Below are 17,866 nucleotides of genomic sequence, written 5' to 3'. Positions count from 1 at the left end.
TTTAGATAAACAGTTAATCTAAAACAATTTTCAATTTTTTACCAAATAATTACATTTCTGTTTTGCCAAAGATTGACTGGTATAGAATGCTATATAGCATTAAGTCCACATAAAAATTTGTACCAGACATTTTTTATAATGTGGTCAATAAATAAAAAAAAAAAGCGCTAACAGCCCATTTCATGGTAAAAAAGGTAACCAGAACAGCACCGCGGACGTCATAGAATACACTAGTATGGCCCATGGTATCCCTCATGTAACCTCAATCTAAAGTGTTATGCCTCCATACCCTGTATTTTCACTGTCACATCCTACCGTTCGAACCGAGACAACCATGCAAGCATAACCGCTGATGGGAGAAACTCGACTGAGATTGGGAGAGAGGTAATCAAGAACATGATTTTGGTACAAAGTCTCCATCTGGTGGCACAAAACGGCAAACTACATAATTGCTAATCAATTCAACAATCAATTAAGTAGTCTTGTACAATTTTCTAATAAGTATTCCAGTACAACTTTCGCGCTGTTGCAATTAGCCAAGTATTTCTCGATGCAAAAACCCGGCTAACAGGGGGCGCTGTCAATCTAATGTGGCAACTGCGACACTAAGTTATTAAGGAGTTTCATAGATTAAGAATGGCGCGTACTGTCCCGATATACAATATATAGCACGCAACGACAGTAATAGTTAGAAAGAGATATTATAAGCAAAACACGGAAGTGTGAGCAAGATCGAAAATATTTTGTCATTTACCAAAATCACAACAGCTTAGAAATAGGGTTCTTGTAATATAAAATAAATAAATAATTTTGTCTTGCTCTGTTTACGCCTTTATTTTTGTGGGCAAAATAATTACAATACCCGTAAAGAATTATTATATTAGTATTAAAAATACACGTTCTTATATGTATGTATTATGTCGCCAATATTACACTATAATATTGCCACCTATTATATATGTGCTTTTTTAACACTGCAGAGGGCGCCACTATTAAGTTTCTGCCTCGATTAAAAATAATCTTAGATCCGGAACTACTTTATCGATACAATACAATAAGGAGAGTTATTTGTATGCATTTTATTGAAAAATATTTACGCATACAAATAACTCTGCTAATACAATAAGAGAGTATGTTGTATGCGATTTATTGAAAAACATTTACGCATACAAATAACTCTTCTAATACAATAAGAGAGTATGTTGTATGCAATTTATTGGAAAATATTTACGCATATAAATAACTCTGCTAATACAATAAGAGAGTATGTTGTATGCAATTTATTGGAAAATATTTACGCATACAAATAACTCTGCTAATACAATAAGAGAGTATGTTGTATGAAATTTATTGGAAAACATTTACGCATACAAATAACTCTGCTAATACAATAAGAGAGTATGTTGTATGAAATTTATTGGAAAACATTTACGCATACAAATAACTCTGCTAATACAATAAGAGAGTATCTTGTATGCATTTTATTGAAAAATATTTACGCATACAAATAACTCTGCTAATACAATAAGAGAGTATCTTGTATGCAATTTATTGAAAAATATTTACGCATACAAATAACTCTGCTAATACAATAAGAGAGTATGTTGTATGCAATTTATTGGAAAATATTTACGCGTACAAACAACCCTCCTAATACAATAGGAGAGTATGTTACATGCAATTTATTGGTAAATATTTACGCTTCCTTTCATAACTTCTTATGGACTTGATCAATTGCAATTAAATTTGGTATATATGTACTATATGAGATGTAGAAAAACATTTTTAGGTCAGTGACCATATTCCAGTTACGGGAACGACGTCGCTAAAGTCATTAGTCAAAACTAATAATAAATAAATGGCTTTACAAGCCTTTCATTTATTTGTTCCTATTGATAAATAATACAGAAAAATACGTTTTTTTTAACGACAGATTCTTTGATAATTGTATTTGATTACTAGGGATCCGCAGCTAAAGAAACGGTTACGAAACGCTGTACTCAATGGTCCTGTATAGAAAGGAAAAATCTAGACAAGTCGTAGACACATCTAGATTTCTAACTGTAAAGAATTAGTCGTTTTAACTCGAACAAGTAGTTAGGACAGAAAATGCAATTCAGACAAAGTATGTTCCACAAAAAAAACCGACTTTAATTGTGATAAAGTTAATTACTTGGGTACCTCTGTCCCATTCGTGTTTCTACCGTGAAGCAGTTGTGTTTACATGGCTGTGTTTCGGTTTGAAGGGTGGGATATGGCGTGAATTTACAGGGTACAGAGGAATAACACCTGAGTCCTCAGGAATGGCAACGCATGGGGGTATCATGGGCGAAAGAGTATACTCTGTAATGTGCATGGTACTGCTCATGTCTATAGGCAACGGTTACCATTTTCCATCAGGTGGGCCGTCAGCTTGTTTGCCAGTCTAAGTAGTATAAAAAAATCCTAATTTATTAATATTAAATGTTTTTTAAAAATGTTTCCCTTCTCCTTCGGTTCCAATCACATGCCATCAATAGGTGCTGCACATCTTTAACTTTTCCAAAGACAATACAATTTGGTGGGGGGAAAGGGATTGTTAGTAATGGAGACTGAGAATCCCATCGCTAGCAATATACCCAACCAGGTCGACCTCCTCGCGGTTCCCTCTGGAAACTATCATGGTGAATTCCTGATGAACTCATCATGATGGGCTAACTGGCCTGTTTTCATTCTCATCTATCACCCTTCACTGGTGCTCCGCTAGCGTATCCCGTTAGCGCAGGCGGGGTTACCATACCATTTTCACCCATCAAAAAAAAAATACAATTTAGTGAATCTATTCGTATTAGAGGTATATGTAAATGTTACATTCGTAGTGCGCCTAATTCGCCTTACAACTTAGTTTCATTTTCGACGTTATTGGCCACGTATTTACCTTTTTTTTTATTTATTTATTATGATAACGTACCGAGCGCAGTGCTGAGGGCCTACCATGAAATATTTTCCGAAATTTCGGAGACGAACGAAACAGAATTTTGATGTTAAAATTATATAATACATGCCGTTTAAAATTATTAAAAATGTTAAAATATCGTTCCCCTGAACTATTAGGATAGGATTTATGATGAACGAAATGTTAAGCTCCATTTACTGGATCGATATCGGTACGAACAAAAACACGAAATTGAGCGCGAAAATTCGGAATTTCATTTCATGGTGGACCACCTGACCTCTCACGAGTGTAATGACCAATGTCGTAACATTACCATAATTGTGTACAAATTACACCGATTACTCGCAGTTATGTCCGTCCGCCCGTCCGTCTGTGCGTTGATGGTGTACGGACACGCAGGTGATAAGTGTGATGACATGACGGGTGCGCAAGAGTTTCGGAACTCGCGATTTTGGCAGCAATACACACTTGCACTGATATCATTTCGGTTTATTATGTTTTTTTTTTTAATTAATTTCCCCGTATGCATTGCTCGGACATTACTCTTACCTTGTTTATTACTTTTTTTGTAATTTTCAGTAAATGCATTGCACATATTACAGTGTAATCATATTTTTTTTATTTTATTTTTTTTAAGTAACTTAAAATTGCAAACAAGCCCACCTGATCGAAAGTGGTAACCGTCACCTATAGACATGAGCAGTACCATGGACATAACAGAGTATACTGTTTCGCAAATGACACGTCCCATGCGTTGCCATTTCTGAGGATTAAGGTGTTATACTTGCCTCTCTTGCTCTCTCTCTATTTCTCTATTATCTAATTACGTTGGCAATAACAATTGTAAAGTTTTTTTTTCTATTGATAATTAATGTACTTTTTGTTGTTGGCAATAAATATTTTCTTTCTTTCTTCTTTTTCTTTATGTGATTGAATTTACAATAAAACATCATAATTATAAAAGAGCACCGACTGTAAGCGGCGTGTGGTCCCGGCATAAAATACGCCACTCCCTCCTTTCCCTGGATGGAAATGAAGGAGTGGTCCATTCTATGCCGGGACCACACGGCACTTTTTAAATAATCCATCATAAATATTGAAAATTATTAAATTGTTCTTGATGTCACTTCCGTCAAGGCAAAATTATGAACTCTAAAAAAACAGCCAAAACAATTTTAAAAAAGACGGAAGTTCGTGGCATTTGCATCGCGGTGCTAGATCGATAATTACTTGTGACCTTATGCTAAGGGCATAGAGGTCACACTGCCGTGAGAACCTTATGAACTACAGGGCTGCGCGGTCAACGTCACGCCACGAGTGTTGGTAAATGGTCATACACAGCTGTTTTACACTAGCTTTTAATCGCGACTTTGTCCATATGACCGGGATATGTATCCATACCATATAATAGGTATGTACTTATCATGTAAGTTGTTTAAACCGTTAAGACGTTAATAAGTAACAAACATACTTTCACATTAGTAACAGCATATTATTATCTGTGGCTATAGTAAGGATATAGTCCGAAGAATAAGCAAGCTGAAGTGGCGATGGACTGGCCACATAGCTTGAAGAATCGATAACCGAACGATCGTCAATAGATGAAACGTTCTTGAGTGGCGACCTCGTACGGGTAAACGCAGTGTAGGAAGACCCCCCCACCCACTAGTTGGAGTGAGGACCTCAAATGCATTGCAGGGAGTTAATAAATGCAGGTGGTTTAGGACCGTTCCTCGTGGCAGTCTATGGGAGAGACCTATGTCCAGCAGTGGGCAAATAATGGCTGAGATGATGACGAACAGTAAGAATTAGTAGTGTCCAATCGAGACATGGATTTCAAAGTCAAAAATCAATTTCGGTTACTGTTTCAGTTAATTAAAGGATTTGAAATTACTTTCGGCCTATTTTTTTAATACTTTCTATTAATTTTAATTATTTTATTATTGAAATAGTTAAAATACATATGTACATATGTATATTATGAAATAGTTAATAAATTTAACAACAATTTTCATCTATCGGCCCACCTGATGGAATGTGGTAACTGTCGCGTATAAAGATAAACAGCATCGTGGACATGACACCCATAATGCGTCGTCATCATTGAAAATTTAGGTGTTATTTCTCCGTAATCAGTGATCTCTCTGCTATATTTCACACTTCAAACCAAAATACAACCATGCAAGAACACCAGATTGGCAAAATATAGAGGATAAGAGACAGAAGTACCTCATTCAGACGACATTAGTATAAAGTCTTCTTAAAAAAATTGATTTAAATTATTATAGCTACAAAATACATTATAATACTTACCAGAAATAGGAGGCTCCTTCGGCGGCGGGGCTACCTCTTTCACTCTCTCATCCACACCCATTAAAGGCACACCGATATCTTCGGGTCTTTGAAACTGTACCTCCTGATATCCTGAATCCGGCTTTACCTCATCAGGAGTCTGTTCTCGACTTTTCATACTCAACATGTTGGAAAACGAGCTAAAAACAGCGCTTGCCATTTGAGGCAAAACCGTTGGTAGCTGTGAAAAATTCTGCGCTATATCAGCTGTCAAGCTTTGCTGAATATCCGCATTCTGCACTTTCTCTGGTTCATTCAAATTGATCTCTTCCAGATTCTCTTCGGTCGCTTCCAAATTTGCATTCTTGTCTTCTTTGAGAAGACTGTTCAATGGAGCGCTTACATATCTACTTCCTTGTAATCTCGCGAAATATTCATTTACGTCAAAGTCATCTTCGGATTTCTGTGAAGCTTTTGATAAATTCGACAAAGCCGAGCTACCTTTATATTTATCATTTTGCTTACTGTCTAGTGTGTTTGGATTGATTGTTGGCGGTAATGTTGGAAATGTTGTATTGGAGTTTGCGTCCCCAGACGGGAGATTTGTGACGCCGTATTCGTTGTGCGCCAGGGTACCGACTTGGGGCCCGGTTTGTTGATCTGAAACAATTAAAATAATTTGTTTAATTATTATTTGACGTTAAAATACAGTAAATTTCTTTGATAATTCATATCTGAATTATCAAAGAAATTTATTTTTTATTTTATATCATTTATTTCCATTTCCCCCCATTCGTTGCTATTCCTGAGGACTCAGATGTTATTCCTCTGTACCCTGTAAATTGTCTAGTGTCCACATGTTTTCAGCAGTCACGTAAGACATGTCTCAGAGTACATACGTCTTTATTTTGGTGGTCAGCCCCTCTGCTTGGATACCTATGTCCCATTCGTGTTTCTGCCGTGAAACAGTTGCGTTTACGTGACTTGGCAATAAAATTACAGTGTAGAGAGGCTACATCTTGGTCCTCAGGAATGGCATTGCATGGGGGGTACCATGGGCTAGACAGTATACAGTATACGTTGCTTTATCCATGGTATTGTTCATGTCTATAGGCGATGGTTAGTTGGCCATTCTAAATTGTTTATTATTTCAATCTGTACTTGCTGTTGGTACAGATGGCCTTTACAGCTTCACCGGGTGCGTACAGGAACGAGTGCAGTTGGCATTCCAAGCCTGCGAGAGGGGAGCGACAGATTGTCGACTCTTACCGATAAGATACCTTGATACGACTGACGAAGTTAAAACAAAACAACAAATAAAAAATAAAAAAAGAACCGAATTGTAAATCCTTATTTTAAAAGTCTGTTAAAAATACATTAGAACTGACATCATCTGCTTCCTTTTTTAACTTGTTAATAAAATAGTTGATAACCCCACCTACTGGGGGGAAGGGATTGTTAGCAATGTGGTAGTTAGTCCCCATTGCTAGCAATGTACCCCACCCTATCAGATCCACCTCTACGCGGTTCCCCCTGAAAATCATCGTGCTGAATTCCTGGTGCATTCATCACGATGGGCTAACTGATCTACCTTTTCATCCTCAGCTATCACCTCTCACTGGTACCCCGCCAGCGTATACCGTTAGCGCAAGCAAGGTTACCATTCCATTATCATTTATAAAAAAAAAAACCCACTTACCTCCTTAGCCAGCTCATCGCAGTACTCTATGTCCAGTTCATGCAAGGTCTCTATGTGTTCATTCACAAATGCTATCGGCACTAAGATCAGGTGTTTGCGCCCTTGTTTCACGTATGCCTGAGAAGAAATTCAATATAAAAAAAAAATTATACAGCCTCCTTCGCCACCTTCGTCGCCAATACTAAATATGCGAGACAGGGGACGAGTGACAGAAGTGGAGGTTGAATACGCACTGATTTTATTATAAATCTTATGAAAATTAACTCTAATTGTCATAATATATATTTTTTTTAATTCAATTCACTCATAATCTTATTTTCTGACATTGCTCACAACTCAGGTTACATGTTTATTTTTATTATTTACTTAATTTTCTTGCACTGTATAATTATGTTAAAGTGAATGCTGTGAATACCTATAATAGGCGTGTGCATTAATATTGTATTGTATTTAATGTTTGTTATACCTATATGTTATAATGCAATATGCTGTTGGTGTTCCTTAAATAAATATATAAATAAATAAATGCTGAACAATGCAAAGCATGACATCTATTTTACTAATAATGCCACATTTCTTGATACAACATGGTTATAAATTTTACAGATACCCTATTTTAGTAATATAAAACATGTTGCTTATTGAATCTTGTATTATTCTAATATAGCGAAACTGCACGAAAATATGTATCTAATTGAAGGCATTGGTGTCTAAGATACAGGCTAGGCCTAATTTAGACTCTAATGTGCTGGGCATAATGCTACATTTTATACATATATAATTCACTTTGATATTTCTGTAAGCCCATGACTGTATATTTTTATGTGCAATAAATCTTTATTATTATTATTATTATTTAAATTTTTGCTAAATTCACATCTCCCCTCTTAAGGAGAGGAGATGGCAAACTAACCCCCGGCAGAAGCACAGTCGGCCGCGGTTCAGGGCCCCAGCGAGAGAAACCGGCGTACAATGCGGACAGTAACTAAGAGCACCGCTTTCTGCATCTTTCCCGGGAGTGAGCCGCCTCGGAATCCCAACCGTCTGAGATGTTGTTCCAGACTGGTTGGGATAAGACCGTTTACCGACCGTTTATTATTATTATTTATTTAATTTGTTATATCTCTCATTTAGAGATAGTTTTAGACACGGGCCAAAGCCAAGTGTTTTTGGAACATCAGTTCAATGGATAGGAACTTACGGAGCAGGCGACATGTATTTAAAACTGCTGCTTTTTGGAGGAGTATATATGTGGAGGGTTTTATACATAATGTATGGAGACTTGTGTGTAAGGTTTTCGGGTAATAACACCCGTTGTAGATAAAACTATTGTTTTTGTTTTTACTGTACTGAACTCGCCATTGGGATTTTATTTCTATAGAGAGATCCGTGTATTTAGCCAGTTTTTCAGAGTGTGTTTGTGTCAAATTGTGTGTGTTGCATGTTGCTATGTCTATAAAGTAAACTATTTTATTGTCTTTATCAAGAATAATCTCCATGGTTTGTTAGAAATGAGGAGGTACATAACTATATGCAAATTAATACTGCTAAAGAAGAGATAAGGATGAACAGCAAAAAATATAAACAGCGCCTTATAAATCATAGGAATGACCTGGCTGGAGAACTGCTTACAGCACGACAATCTACAAGACTGAGACGATGGCTTGTATTGAACGTTGACACTAGAGTTTGAAGAGCTCTACAAAATCATTCTGAGAGAGCTGTCACTGGCTGGACTGCTTCCCAAAACGCTAATTTTCACACATGACACTATCTGATTATGGCTGTTATGGAAGAGCCGATTGCAGATAACAAGGGGAAAAAAAATCTTAATATCTGGTCTGTTGTAATGTATTCTTCTATCTGTTATAATAGTTCGATCCCCAGTACATTGTGTGACGTTAATTTTCTAATACTGCTGATGGTTGGTATTTATAATAAGCTATTTTTTCTGTTATTAAATTGTATGTAAATTATTATTATTAAATGTGTTTGACCTTATAACATACACAGATACCCATCTATTACTAACATAAATACATAACAGTATGAAAAAAAAAATACGAAATTTAGAAGTAGAAAAACCAATGAAATACCAAATACCACATCAGTTAATAGAAGTGAAACAAAAACCACATTTTACAACAACAACAGGGTATCTCTTTGGCCGCCAGATGGTGTGTGGGCGGGCGAGGTAGGAGCCTCGGGGCGTACCCCACTACCCCGGCTTCTACTCCGGAGGCGACGACCTCCGGGTCGCTGGATTTGCACCCGGCATACACTGTTGGTTTTTTTTTATATACTACTTAGAATGGCAAACAAGCTGACGGCCCACCTGATGGAAAGTGGTAACCGTCGCCTATAGACATGAGCAGTACCATGGACATAATAGAGTACACTGTTTCGCCCATGTTACCTCCCATGCGTTGCCATTCCTGAGGACTCAGGTGTTATTCCTCTGTACCCAGTAAATTCACGCCATATCCCACCCTTCAAACCGAAATACAGCCATGCAAACACAACTGCTTCACGGTTGAAACACGAATGGGACAGAGGTACCCAAGCAATCGACTTTTGCACAAAGTCTCCCTCTGGTATCTTCTGGTCTCTCTCGGTTGGTCTACAACTGTGAATACCGCAGAGGGCGCCACCTTCGTACGTATACAGTAGAAGGAAATATTATGGGTAGGTAACATATATACAATATCTAATATATTTTAGTGACAATATATATATATACTGGTGCAATAACGAATATGTTAAAAGTCTGTTATCCAAAAAATAATATTGGATAACAGACTTTTAATATATAGATATCCGACCGATATGGGCGATATCGATATGGGTGACCCTTGTCCAGAGAAATCTAATATATATTATATTATATATATATATATATATATATACGGACGGTTCATCCATATTTCTTTTTATTATTATTTTTAATAAGGAATTTCACGACTGACTCTTGGCCACAACAGAATATCAGTGGTTTGCTCTTTTAAGGGCAAAGCAATAAACTGAGTTGTGACCATTTTGTGTTACTATGGCACACGCATGAAGGAAAGGAAAGAAAGGAAATTTGCTTTTTGTTTTGTTGCTTTTTTATTTTCATTCTTTTATCTCTTTTAGTGTGTATTATGTGTATGTTTTTTTTTTTTATTGTAATTTGTGTGCTGTAAGTAATGTAAATAAATTATCTATCTACCTTGATTGCATCATCTGTGTACGGCTGAAGCCAGGGCAGTGGCCCGACCTTGGACTGCCACACCAGCCTGTGAGGGTTGGGGACCTGGAGGGTGCTCATGGTGGCCGCCACGGTCGCTGCCACCTCATGAGGGTACGTGTCTCCTCTCGATACCGCCTGGAATGTATATTGAACTAACTGTATCCTGTGATAAGGGGGAAAAGGGATTGTTAGTAATGGAGACTGAGAATCCTATTGCTAGCAATATACCCAACCAGGTCGACCTCCTCGCGGTTCCCCCTGGAAACTATCATAATTAATTCCTGATGACTTCATCATAATGGGCTAACTGGCCTGTTTTCATTCTCATCGCGATTCGGAGCGCCAGTGAAGGGTGATATCACTGGCGCTCCGCCAGCGTATCCCGTTAGCGCAGGCGGGGTTACCATACCATTTTCATCCAATAAAAAATAAAAAAAACTGTATCCTGTGGCTTTTCTTTAAATCGTATCCTGATGCCGATAACCCTACGACCTTCTTTAAAAAATGGGGTAATAAATACAAAAAAATATGTCAAATCCTACCATTAGTTCTTCCTATTGCACCTTCTATCGTCTGTATAACGGATTGTGTTCTGAGGAACTCTTTGATAGCTACTGCTACTTTCGATTGGGGGGGGGAGGGGGATTACTAGTAATGAGGACTACCAGTCCCATTGCTTCCAATAAACTCTGTTAGATCTGTTAGGTTAGAAGGCGTCGTGCTGAATTCCAAGTGTATTCATCACGATGGGCCAACTGACCTGTTCGGGTTCACCATTAGACAGGCCATATGCTTGATTGCCACTATAGTAGTGTACAAGATTAGCATGTTTTTTTTTATACAACTTAGAATGGCAAACAAGCTGACGGCCCACCTGATGGAAAGTGGTAACCGTCGCCTATAGACATGAGCAGTACCATGGACATAACAGAATACACTGTTTCGGCCATGATACCTCCCATGCGTTGCCATTCCTGAGAACTCGGATGTTATTTCTCTGTACCCTGTAAATTCACGCCATGTCCCACCTTTCAAACCGAAACACAGCCATGCAAACACAACTGCTTCACGATAGAAACACGAATGGGACAGAGGTACCCAACCAATCGATTTTTGTACAAAGTCTCCCTCTGGTAGTCCCTTTGAAGTCACAAAATTATGACTTTTGCTCTACCAAGTTCTTTTGCCCTACCTTAAACTTAGATCTAGCTATGACCCTGGTTACATACCTTCAATGGTAGACTGTGAGCTGTAAACAGTATGACTACGTCATTCCTGACTCTACTGTCGAACGCTTCCAATTTCTCCCTGATCCGTTCGGCAAACACCTTCGCGAGGAGAGGATGAGTGGCCCAGCGTTCGATCAGGCTAAACTTTATACTGCTTGGTACTTCTCTGAAATGGTATTCATTTATATAATTCTTTATTGTACACACTAATTATTTATAAAAATATGACAGAGCTAATCAAATGTACAAAGGCGAGCTTAACTCTAATAAAGTTCTCATCCAGCAACACGCAAAGTGGAAAGGAGCATCAATGTCAGCGGCTAGAGCGGTGTACAATATTGGGACAATTTTTAAACAACATAGACAAAATTAAATTAAATAAATTACATTTATTTCGTATAAATATACATATATACATAAATATATACCTACATCCATGCATATCTATACTTATAATAAATCTGTAGAGAGGTCAATTCTGTACATGAAATATATTTCCAAAATAACTATCAGGCGGTGATTAGTGATCGATACTGATGCCAAAAATGCATACAGTAAAATGTTTGTCTGTCTGTCTGTATGTTCGTTATAGAAACAAAAACTACTTGACGGATTTTAACGAAACTTGGTACAATTATTCTTCATACTTCTGGGCAGGTTATAGTATACTTTTTATCACGCTACGATCAATAGGAGTCCACCTGATGGAAAGTAGTAACCGTCATCTATAGACATAACAGAGTATACTGTTTCACCCATGATCCCCCCCATGCGTTGCCATTCCTGAGGACTCAGGTGTTATTCCTCTGTACCCAGTAAATTCACCGCCATATCCCACCCTTTAAACCGAAACACAGCCATACAAACACAACTGCTTCACGGTAGAAACACGAATAGGACAGAGGTACCCAATCAATCGACTTTTGTACAAAGTCTCCCTCTGCCCACTCCTCGACCATTACGCTCCCCTAGTCGCCCCTTACGACACTCACGGGAAAGGAAGGGGTGGCCCATTCTATGCCGGGACCGCACGGCACCGAATATATAGGTACTCTGTATGAATAAGGACTGTTTGCGAGTCCGTCTCTTACCTATTCCTATAGAAGTCGGCGATAGCATTCAAGCTGGAGCCAGTCGTGGCGCAGCTGTACTGCGGGTACTGGGAGAATATCACCGCTCGTTCTACACCATCGCTGGTGATAAAAAAAAAATATTAGACTCAAATTTAGTTCAAAAAGAATTAGTATTTTTTACTCCGCGTTTTTGGTGCCGGTGACCTGATCAATACATATAATAAAAACGTAAGTGGTCGCTGTCTGTACTGAGTTTTTGTTAGTAATCCGGACTTGGTAGTCCCATTGCTAGCAATATACCATGTCGGGTCGACCTCCTCGTGATCCCTATTGGAAACCATTGTGTTGTTTTCCAGGTGTATTCATCACGACGGGCTAACTGATAAAAGAAGGGAAAGACTGAGCAATAAACTACATGGGACAGATAAAGGAAACACTATGTGTCATGTCGTATAGGGAGGTCAAAGATATGGCCTGAGATAGAGCTGGCTGGAAGAGAATACATCAATTGGTTGCCCCAACAAGAGGGAACTCTCAATTTAAAAAAATAAAATTTTGAAAACAAATACCGCTCAATTTCCTGGAAAGCGTCCTCTGTAAACGGCGGCACGTAGCGGAAAGCCACGTAGTGTTTGTGCGGCGCCGACTCTGGTAGCATCTGGTCTAGGGCTTCTGTCAGCATTCTACCTGAAGATAGGCCTTATGAAGTTACGCAATAACCAGTCCTCCTGGAAAAGTGGTCTCATCATCATCATACCAGCTTATAACTGTCCACTGATGAACATAGGCCTCCCCTTGGGGGGATTTGCCAGCAGTTGCCACGCTTGGCAGGCAGATTGTTAACTGCAGTCAGGCTTTAGAGATGTTTTAAGAGGGACACTGCTGTCCATCTCTCGTCCTCTCTTCGTCAGCTCATGACTTGGCCGTGTGGTCCTGGCATAGAATAGGCCACCCCTTCCACAACACCAATCACTACAAAGTATAAAACAAAGTCGTTTCCCGTCTGTCTGTCCCTATATATGCTTTTTTTTTTTTAATGGATGAAAATGGAATGGTCACCCCGTCTGCGCTATCGGGATACGCTGGCGGGGCACCAGTGAGGGATGATTGGTGAGGATGAAAAGGCAGGTCAGTTGGCCCATCGTAATGAATTAATCAAAAATTAATCACGATGGTTTCCAGGGGGAGCCGCGTGGAGGTCGACCTGTTAGGGTATATTGCTAGTAATGGGTCTGTGGATCCCACTATTAACAATCTCTGTCCCCCCTCCCTATATATGCTTAGATCTTTAAAACTACGCAACAAACGATTATGCAGTTTCTTTTTAATAGATAGAGTGATTCAAGAGGAAGGTTTATATGTATAATACATGCATAATATTGTAGAGAAACACTGATGAATTTAGAGGTTTCTAATATAACGGGGGACCGGCAACGCTATTTAGAATCAACATTACACCCATACGAAGCCGGGGCGGGTTGCTAGTATAAATATAAAATTATCTATACTTATAATAAATCTATACTTATAATAGATCTGTAGAGAGGTCAATTCTGTACATGATATATATTTCCAAAATAACTATCAGCGGGTGATTAGTGATCGATACTGATGCCAAAAATGCAATCAGTAAAATTTTTGTCCGTCTGTCTGTCTGTATGTTCGTTATAGAAACAAAAACTACTCGACGGATTTTAACGAAACCTAGTACAATTATTCTTCATACTCCTGGGCAGGTTACAGTACTTTTCATCACGCTACGATCAATAGGAGCAGAGCAGTGAAGGGAAATGTTCAAAATATCTAACCGTGCGACGCCGGGACGGGCCGCTAGTATAAAACACAATAGTTTGTTTTCAAATATTTTTAAACACACTTGCCTTACACTCACCTTGTGTATTAGTCCACTTCAGTATGGGCGAACCGCCACCAATCTCATTGTATTTCTTCTTTACCTCCTCGGTCCTGCGCGTGGCGATCCATGGCCCTAGTTTGCTCTGCACCGGAAGCTGAATCATGTCGCGGTCTGTCATGATACGCAGAAGATATCCTCCAACCTGATCAAAGAGAAATCCTGATAAGATTACTAGAGGCAGACTGTAGAACTATCGTTTGCCATCTCTATTCCAGCTGTATTTCTGTATTTTTTCAGAAGGGATTGTTAGTAATAAGGTTTGCATTGCTAGCAATATACTATATCAGGTCGACCTCCTCGTGGTTCCACCTGGAAACCAACGTGATTGATTTATTGTTCGATTTATCACAGGCTAACTGACCTGCTTCATCCTCACCTATCATCCCTCACTGGTGCCCGGCCCGCGTATACCCATAGCGCAGGCGGCGTCGACCTCCACGTGGTTCCCCCTGGAAACCGTCGCCGCTAATTCTTGTTGAATTCGTAACGATAACTGGCCTACTTAATCCTCATCTATCATCACTCACTGATGCCCCAGTGTATACCAATAGCGTAGGCGGGGTTATAGTTCTATCCACATTATCACCCATTAAAAAAAACTCGTCTTTTCATATCCAACCGTTACCGACCGGTGATGAGTTCACTTGTCATTGAATTAGGGTGTAGGTACGTCCTCTTACCACGACAAGACCAAAACAAGACCTTTCGGATTACAAAGCGTTCATGACCAAAAAATTACATTTCTTTGTATTAAGATTCTCTGTGTTCTACTGCTTGTACAACAGATTGTGCTCAGAGGAATTATTCAATATGATGCCTACGGCCACTTTCTATCATCGTACGGCTCGCCATCGACAGGGAGTTCACCCTCATACCTTACAGCCTAAATGGTCGAGTATAACACGGTTTCAGAGATGTTTTCTCCCACAAACATTCAGGTTATGGAATGACCTCCCTCCCGGCCAAGAGACTACAGCATGGGGTTCTTCAAAAGGGGGGTAAAGAGGTTTCTTCAGGGTCGGCAACGCGCGCGTAACACCCCTAGTATTGCAGGCGTTCATAGGCTACGGTAACCGCTTACCATCAGGTGGGCCGTATGCTTGTTTGCCACCTCAGTGGTATAAAAAAAAAGGTTTTTATCACAATTTTAGTTTAAATCCAAAGATTTCAACCTTGACGAAATTACCGATCAGCAAAGTGTTAACCGCAATAATTTTTTAAAAGGAAATTGCGTGGCCTTCTACTTAATAGAGTAATGTAATACAATGTAAATTGGGCTCATTCAGTCTCTAATTTGGGCCGCTGTATGTGTAAGTCATAGCTAGTACAGCCAGCCAAGCTGCGCCTAGAAACAATGAAGCTTCCTGGTATCTTCACAGGCCTCATAGAGCGATCTCACTATTCTGAGGATTTCTGAATGTTGACGAGCCACAGTTACACATTCCAGAATTACGTGGGCAGCCCTTTCTTCACCGTAAAAACAGCCTTGATATAGAAGGCTGTTTGTGGACTCCATTGTGTTTAAGGGGCCTGGCCCCTTATTGTTCCTATAATTGTTTTAAGATTTTTTCCTACCTACATATAATAAATGTTTTGACAATTGTTCATTGACACACCCAATTTTGATTGTCTATGACAAGTTTTTTTTTAATGGATGATAATGGAACCTTTAGTAACCTTGCCTGCATTTATGATATATACTGGTGGGGCACCAGTTATAGATATGTGAAAATGAAAATGCAAGTCATTTAGCCCATCGTGATGAATACATATGGAATTCAGTATGATGGTTTCCAGGAGGAACCATGTGGAAGTCGATCTGAGATGGTATATTACTAGCATCGGGACTGGTAGCCTGCATCACTAGCAATCCCTTCCCCCCTGTCTATAATGAGTAGCCTGTATCTATCTTTAGTAACAAAGTGCATCTTTGAAGAATCCATGTTTAGAACTACAAGAATGGAAGAGAAAAAAGTGGATATGGGCTTGCTTCGTTACCATAAGATCCACTGTGCCTCCTTATCCAGTGGAGAATAGAGTATTACTAGCAACGGAGCTGTGTGACCGACCATATTACTAACAAATCCTCAAAAATAATAAAATCGAATGCTTAATACAAAATTTTGAGTCAATGCAGTTAAAATGTAAAAAATAAATACCTGATCAGTAGTTTGAGGTCCCCCCATATTTAGCATGACAATGGCTGTTTTAGGCTTAACCGATGTTGCTTTTGAGCGTGATGCCATAGTGAAGGCAGGCATACTAACACGAGGAAACAGGGTGCTACTTATACGGGCTGAAATTTAAAAAATATATTGAAATCATGAATTGATAATCTTAAAGCTAGATCAGATGGCCTATCATGAAATGTTTTCCCAAAATTTCAGATCCGAAAGAAACAAAAATTTGATGCTAAAATTACATGATATGTACCGTTTAAAAATATTAAAAATGCTAAAATATCGTTCCTTTGAACTTTTATGATAGGATTTATGATAAACGAAATGTTAAGCTCCATTTACAGGGTCGATTTTGGTACGAACAAAACCACGAAATTGAGCCCGATAATTCGGAATTTCATTTCATGGTAGACCCCCAGTTATTTTCCTGTTCTTAAAGTGTACATTCTGACTGTAGTAAGAGATAAATGAAAGATATTAGAAGTGTAAACAATTATTATTATTGAGCAGTAGACTTTGTCAGGCAGAGAAACACTGGGACATATTAGATATGTTGTGTTCACCCTTTCTTAAAGTTCACTACCAACTCCTGTCTGTAACAGGAATTTTATGAAGTTCTTAGCAGCAGTCTTCTTTATCTTTTTAGAATATAAGGTATGGACAATTAAGTATTACACTCTTTGGTCTTAGTCCTTATATTAATTTAGAAAGTTAAAAAAAAAATTTTAATAGGTATTTTAAAAAAAGAATGACAGTATTGGGGTCGATTCTGCATCAGCATTCTTTAAAACTATTTGTAATAATTTAAATTTGTAATCAAAACAAAAACTGTATATTAAGGACTATGACGTATTGTAATGATCAATAAAGTAGTGCTTTTGCGAAATTATAAAAATGTTTTGCAACAGTGCCAAGGAATGGGCTCCACAAAAAAAACGTAGGGTATAGTCTATATTACTACATTTAGATTCTTAATATCGTACTCACATATAATAGAGACCATTTTCATATTTATTGTTTAAAAAATTAGGTTATAATTGATAATAGATAGTGATCAACAGATTGAGTGAAGTATGGATGTAGAAGATAATACATATAGATCAATCGCCAAGCAAGTAATCACGTAGAAGTCAATATCATAAGGTGCAATTAGTACCAGAAATCTTATAAGTAATCGTACACAATCTGCAATAACATATTTATAAAAAAAAAAAACAATATTATTATGAACTTATATTATTTACAATTAAAAACAAAAAAAATTGACAACTTCTAGCCGGGGTTTCCGGTTATTCAACTTTCCCAATTCCAGTT

At 38.3% G+C, this 17,866-nt stretch overlaps 2 protein-coding genes across 2 annotated transcripts in view; both read right to left on the bottom strand.

Annotated features, from left to right (window-relative positions):
- LOC116413048 (uncharacterized) overlaps nucleotides 1-5,680 on the bottom strand; it is a 34,503-nt gene extending 28,823 nt beyond the window's left edge. Inside the window, exons 1-2 of the mRNA XM_052897602.1 lie at nucleotides 5,670-5,680; nucleotides 5,249-5,610 (exon numbers count right to left, since the gene is read on the bottom strand). Of these exons, the coding sequence (XP_052753562.1) occupies nucleotides 5,249-5,610; nucleotides 5,670-5,680 (373 nt within the window). The remainder of the gene's footprint in view (nucleotides 1-5,248; nucleotides 5,611-5,669) is intronic.
- On the bottom strand, nucleotides 5,613-17,866 carry LOC113515926 (ferrochelatase, mitochondrial). The gene is made up of 9 exons (XM_052897601.1): nucleotides 17,540-17,866; nucleotides 16,532-16,668; nucleotides 14,349-14,514; nucleotides 13,027-13,144; nucleotides 12,476-12,577; nucleotides 11,385-11,550; nucleotides 10,135-10,290; nucleotides 6,927-7,043; nucleotides 5,613-5,887 (listed from the first exon to the last, which is right to left on the bottom strand). Exons 1-9 carry the CDS (start codon nucleotides 17,559-17,561, stop codon nucleotides 5,756-5,758), a joined length of 1,116 nt encoding a protein of 371 aa, XP_052753561.1. The 5' UTR covers nucleotides 17,562-17,866; the 3' UTR covers nucleotides 5,613-5,755.

This window comes from Galleria mellonella, unplaced genomic scaffold, assembly GCF_026898425.1.
Source record: "Galleria mellonella isolate WM207_F2 unplaced genomic scaffold, CSIRO_AGI_GalMel_v1 utg3720, whole genome shotgun sequence".
Taxonomy (NCBI): domain Eukaryota; kingdom Metazoa; phylum Arthropoda; class Insecta; order Lepidoptera; family Pyralidae; genus Galleria; species Galleria mellonella.
Note: the sequence above shows the minus strand (reverse complement) of the source record. Positions and strands in the feature narration are given on the sequence as shown.

Coding starts and splice junctions, on each gene's coding strand:
- LOC113515926 (XM_052897601.1), bottom strand. CDS start 17,561: ATGAAAATGGTCTCTATTATAT. Junction 16,669..17,539: donor GAAAATGGTCTCTATTATAT/GTGAGTACGATA, acceptor TTTAAATTTCAG/CCCGTATAAGTAGCACCCTG. Junction 13,145..14,348: donor GAAGTGGACTAATACACAAG/GTGAGTGTAAGG, acceptor GCCTATCTTCAG/GTAGAATGCTGACAGAAGCC.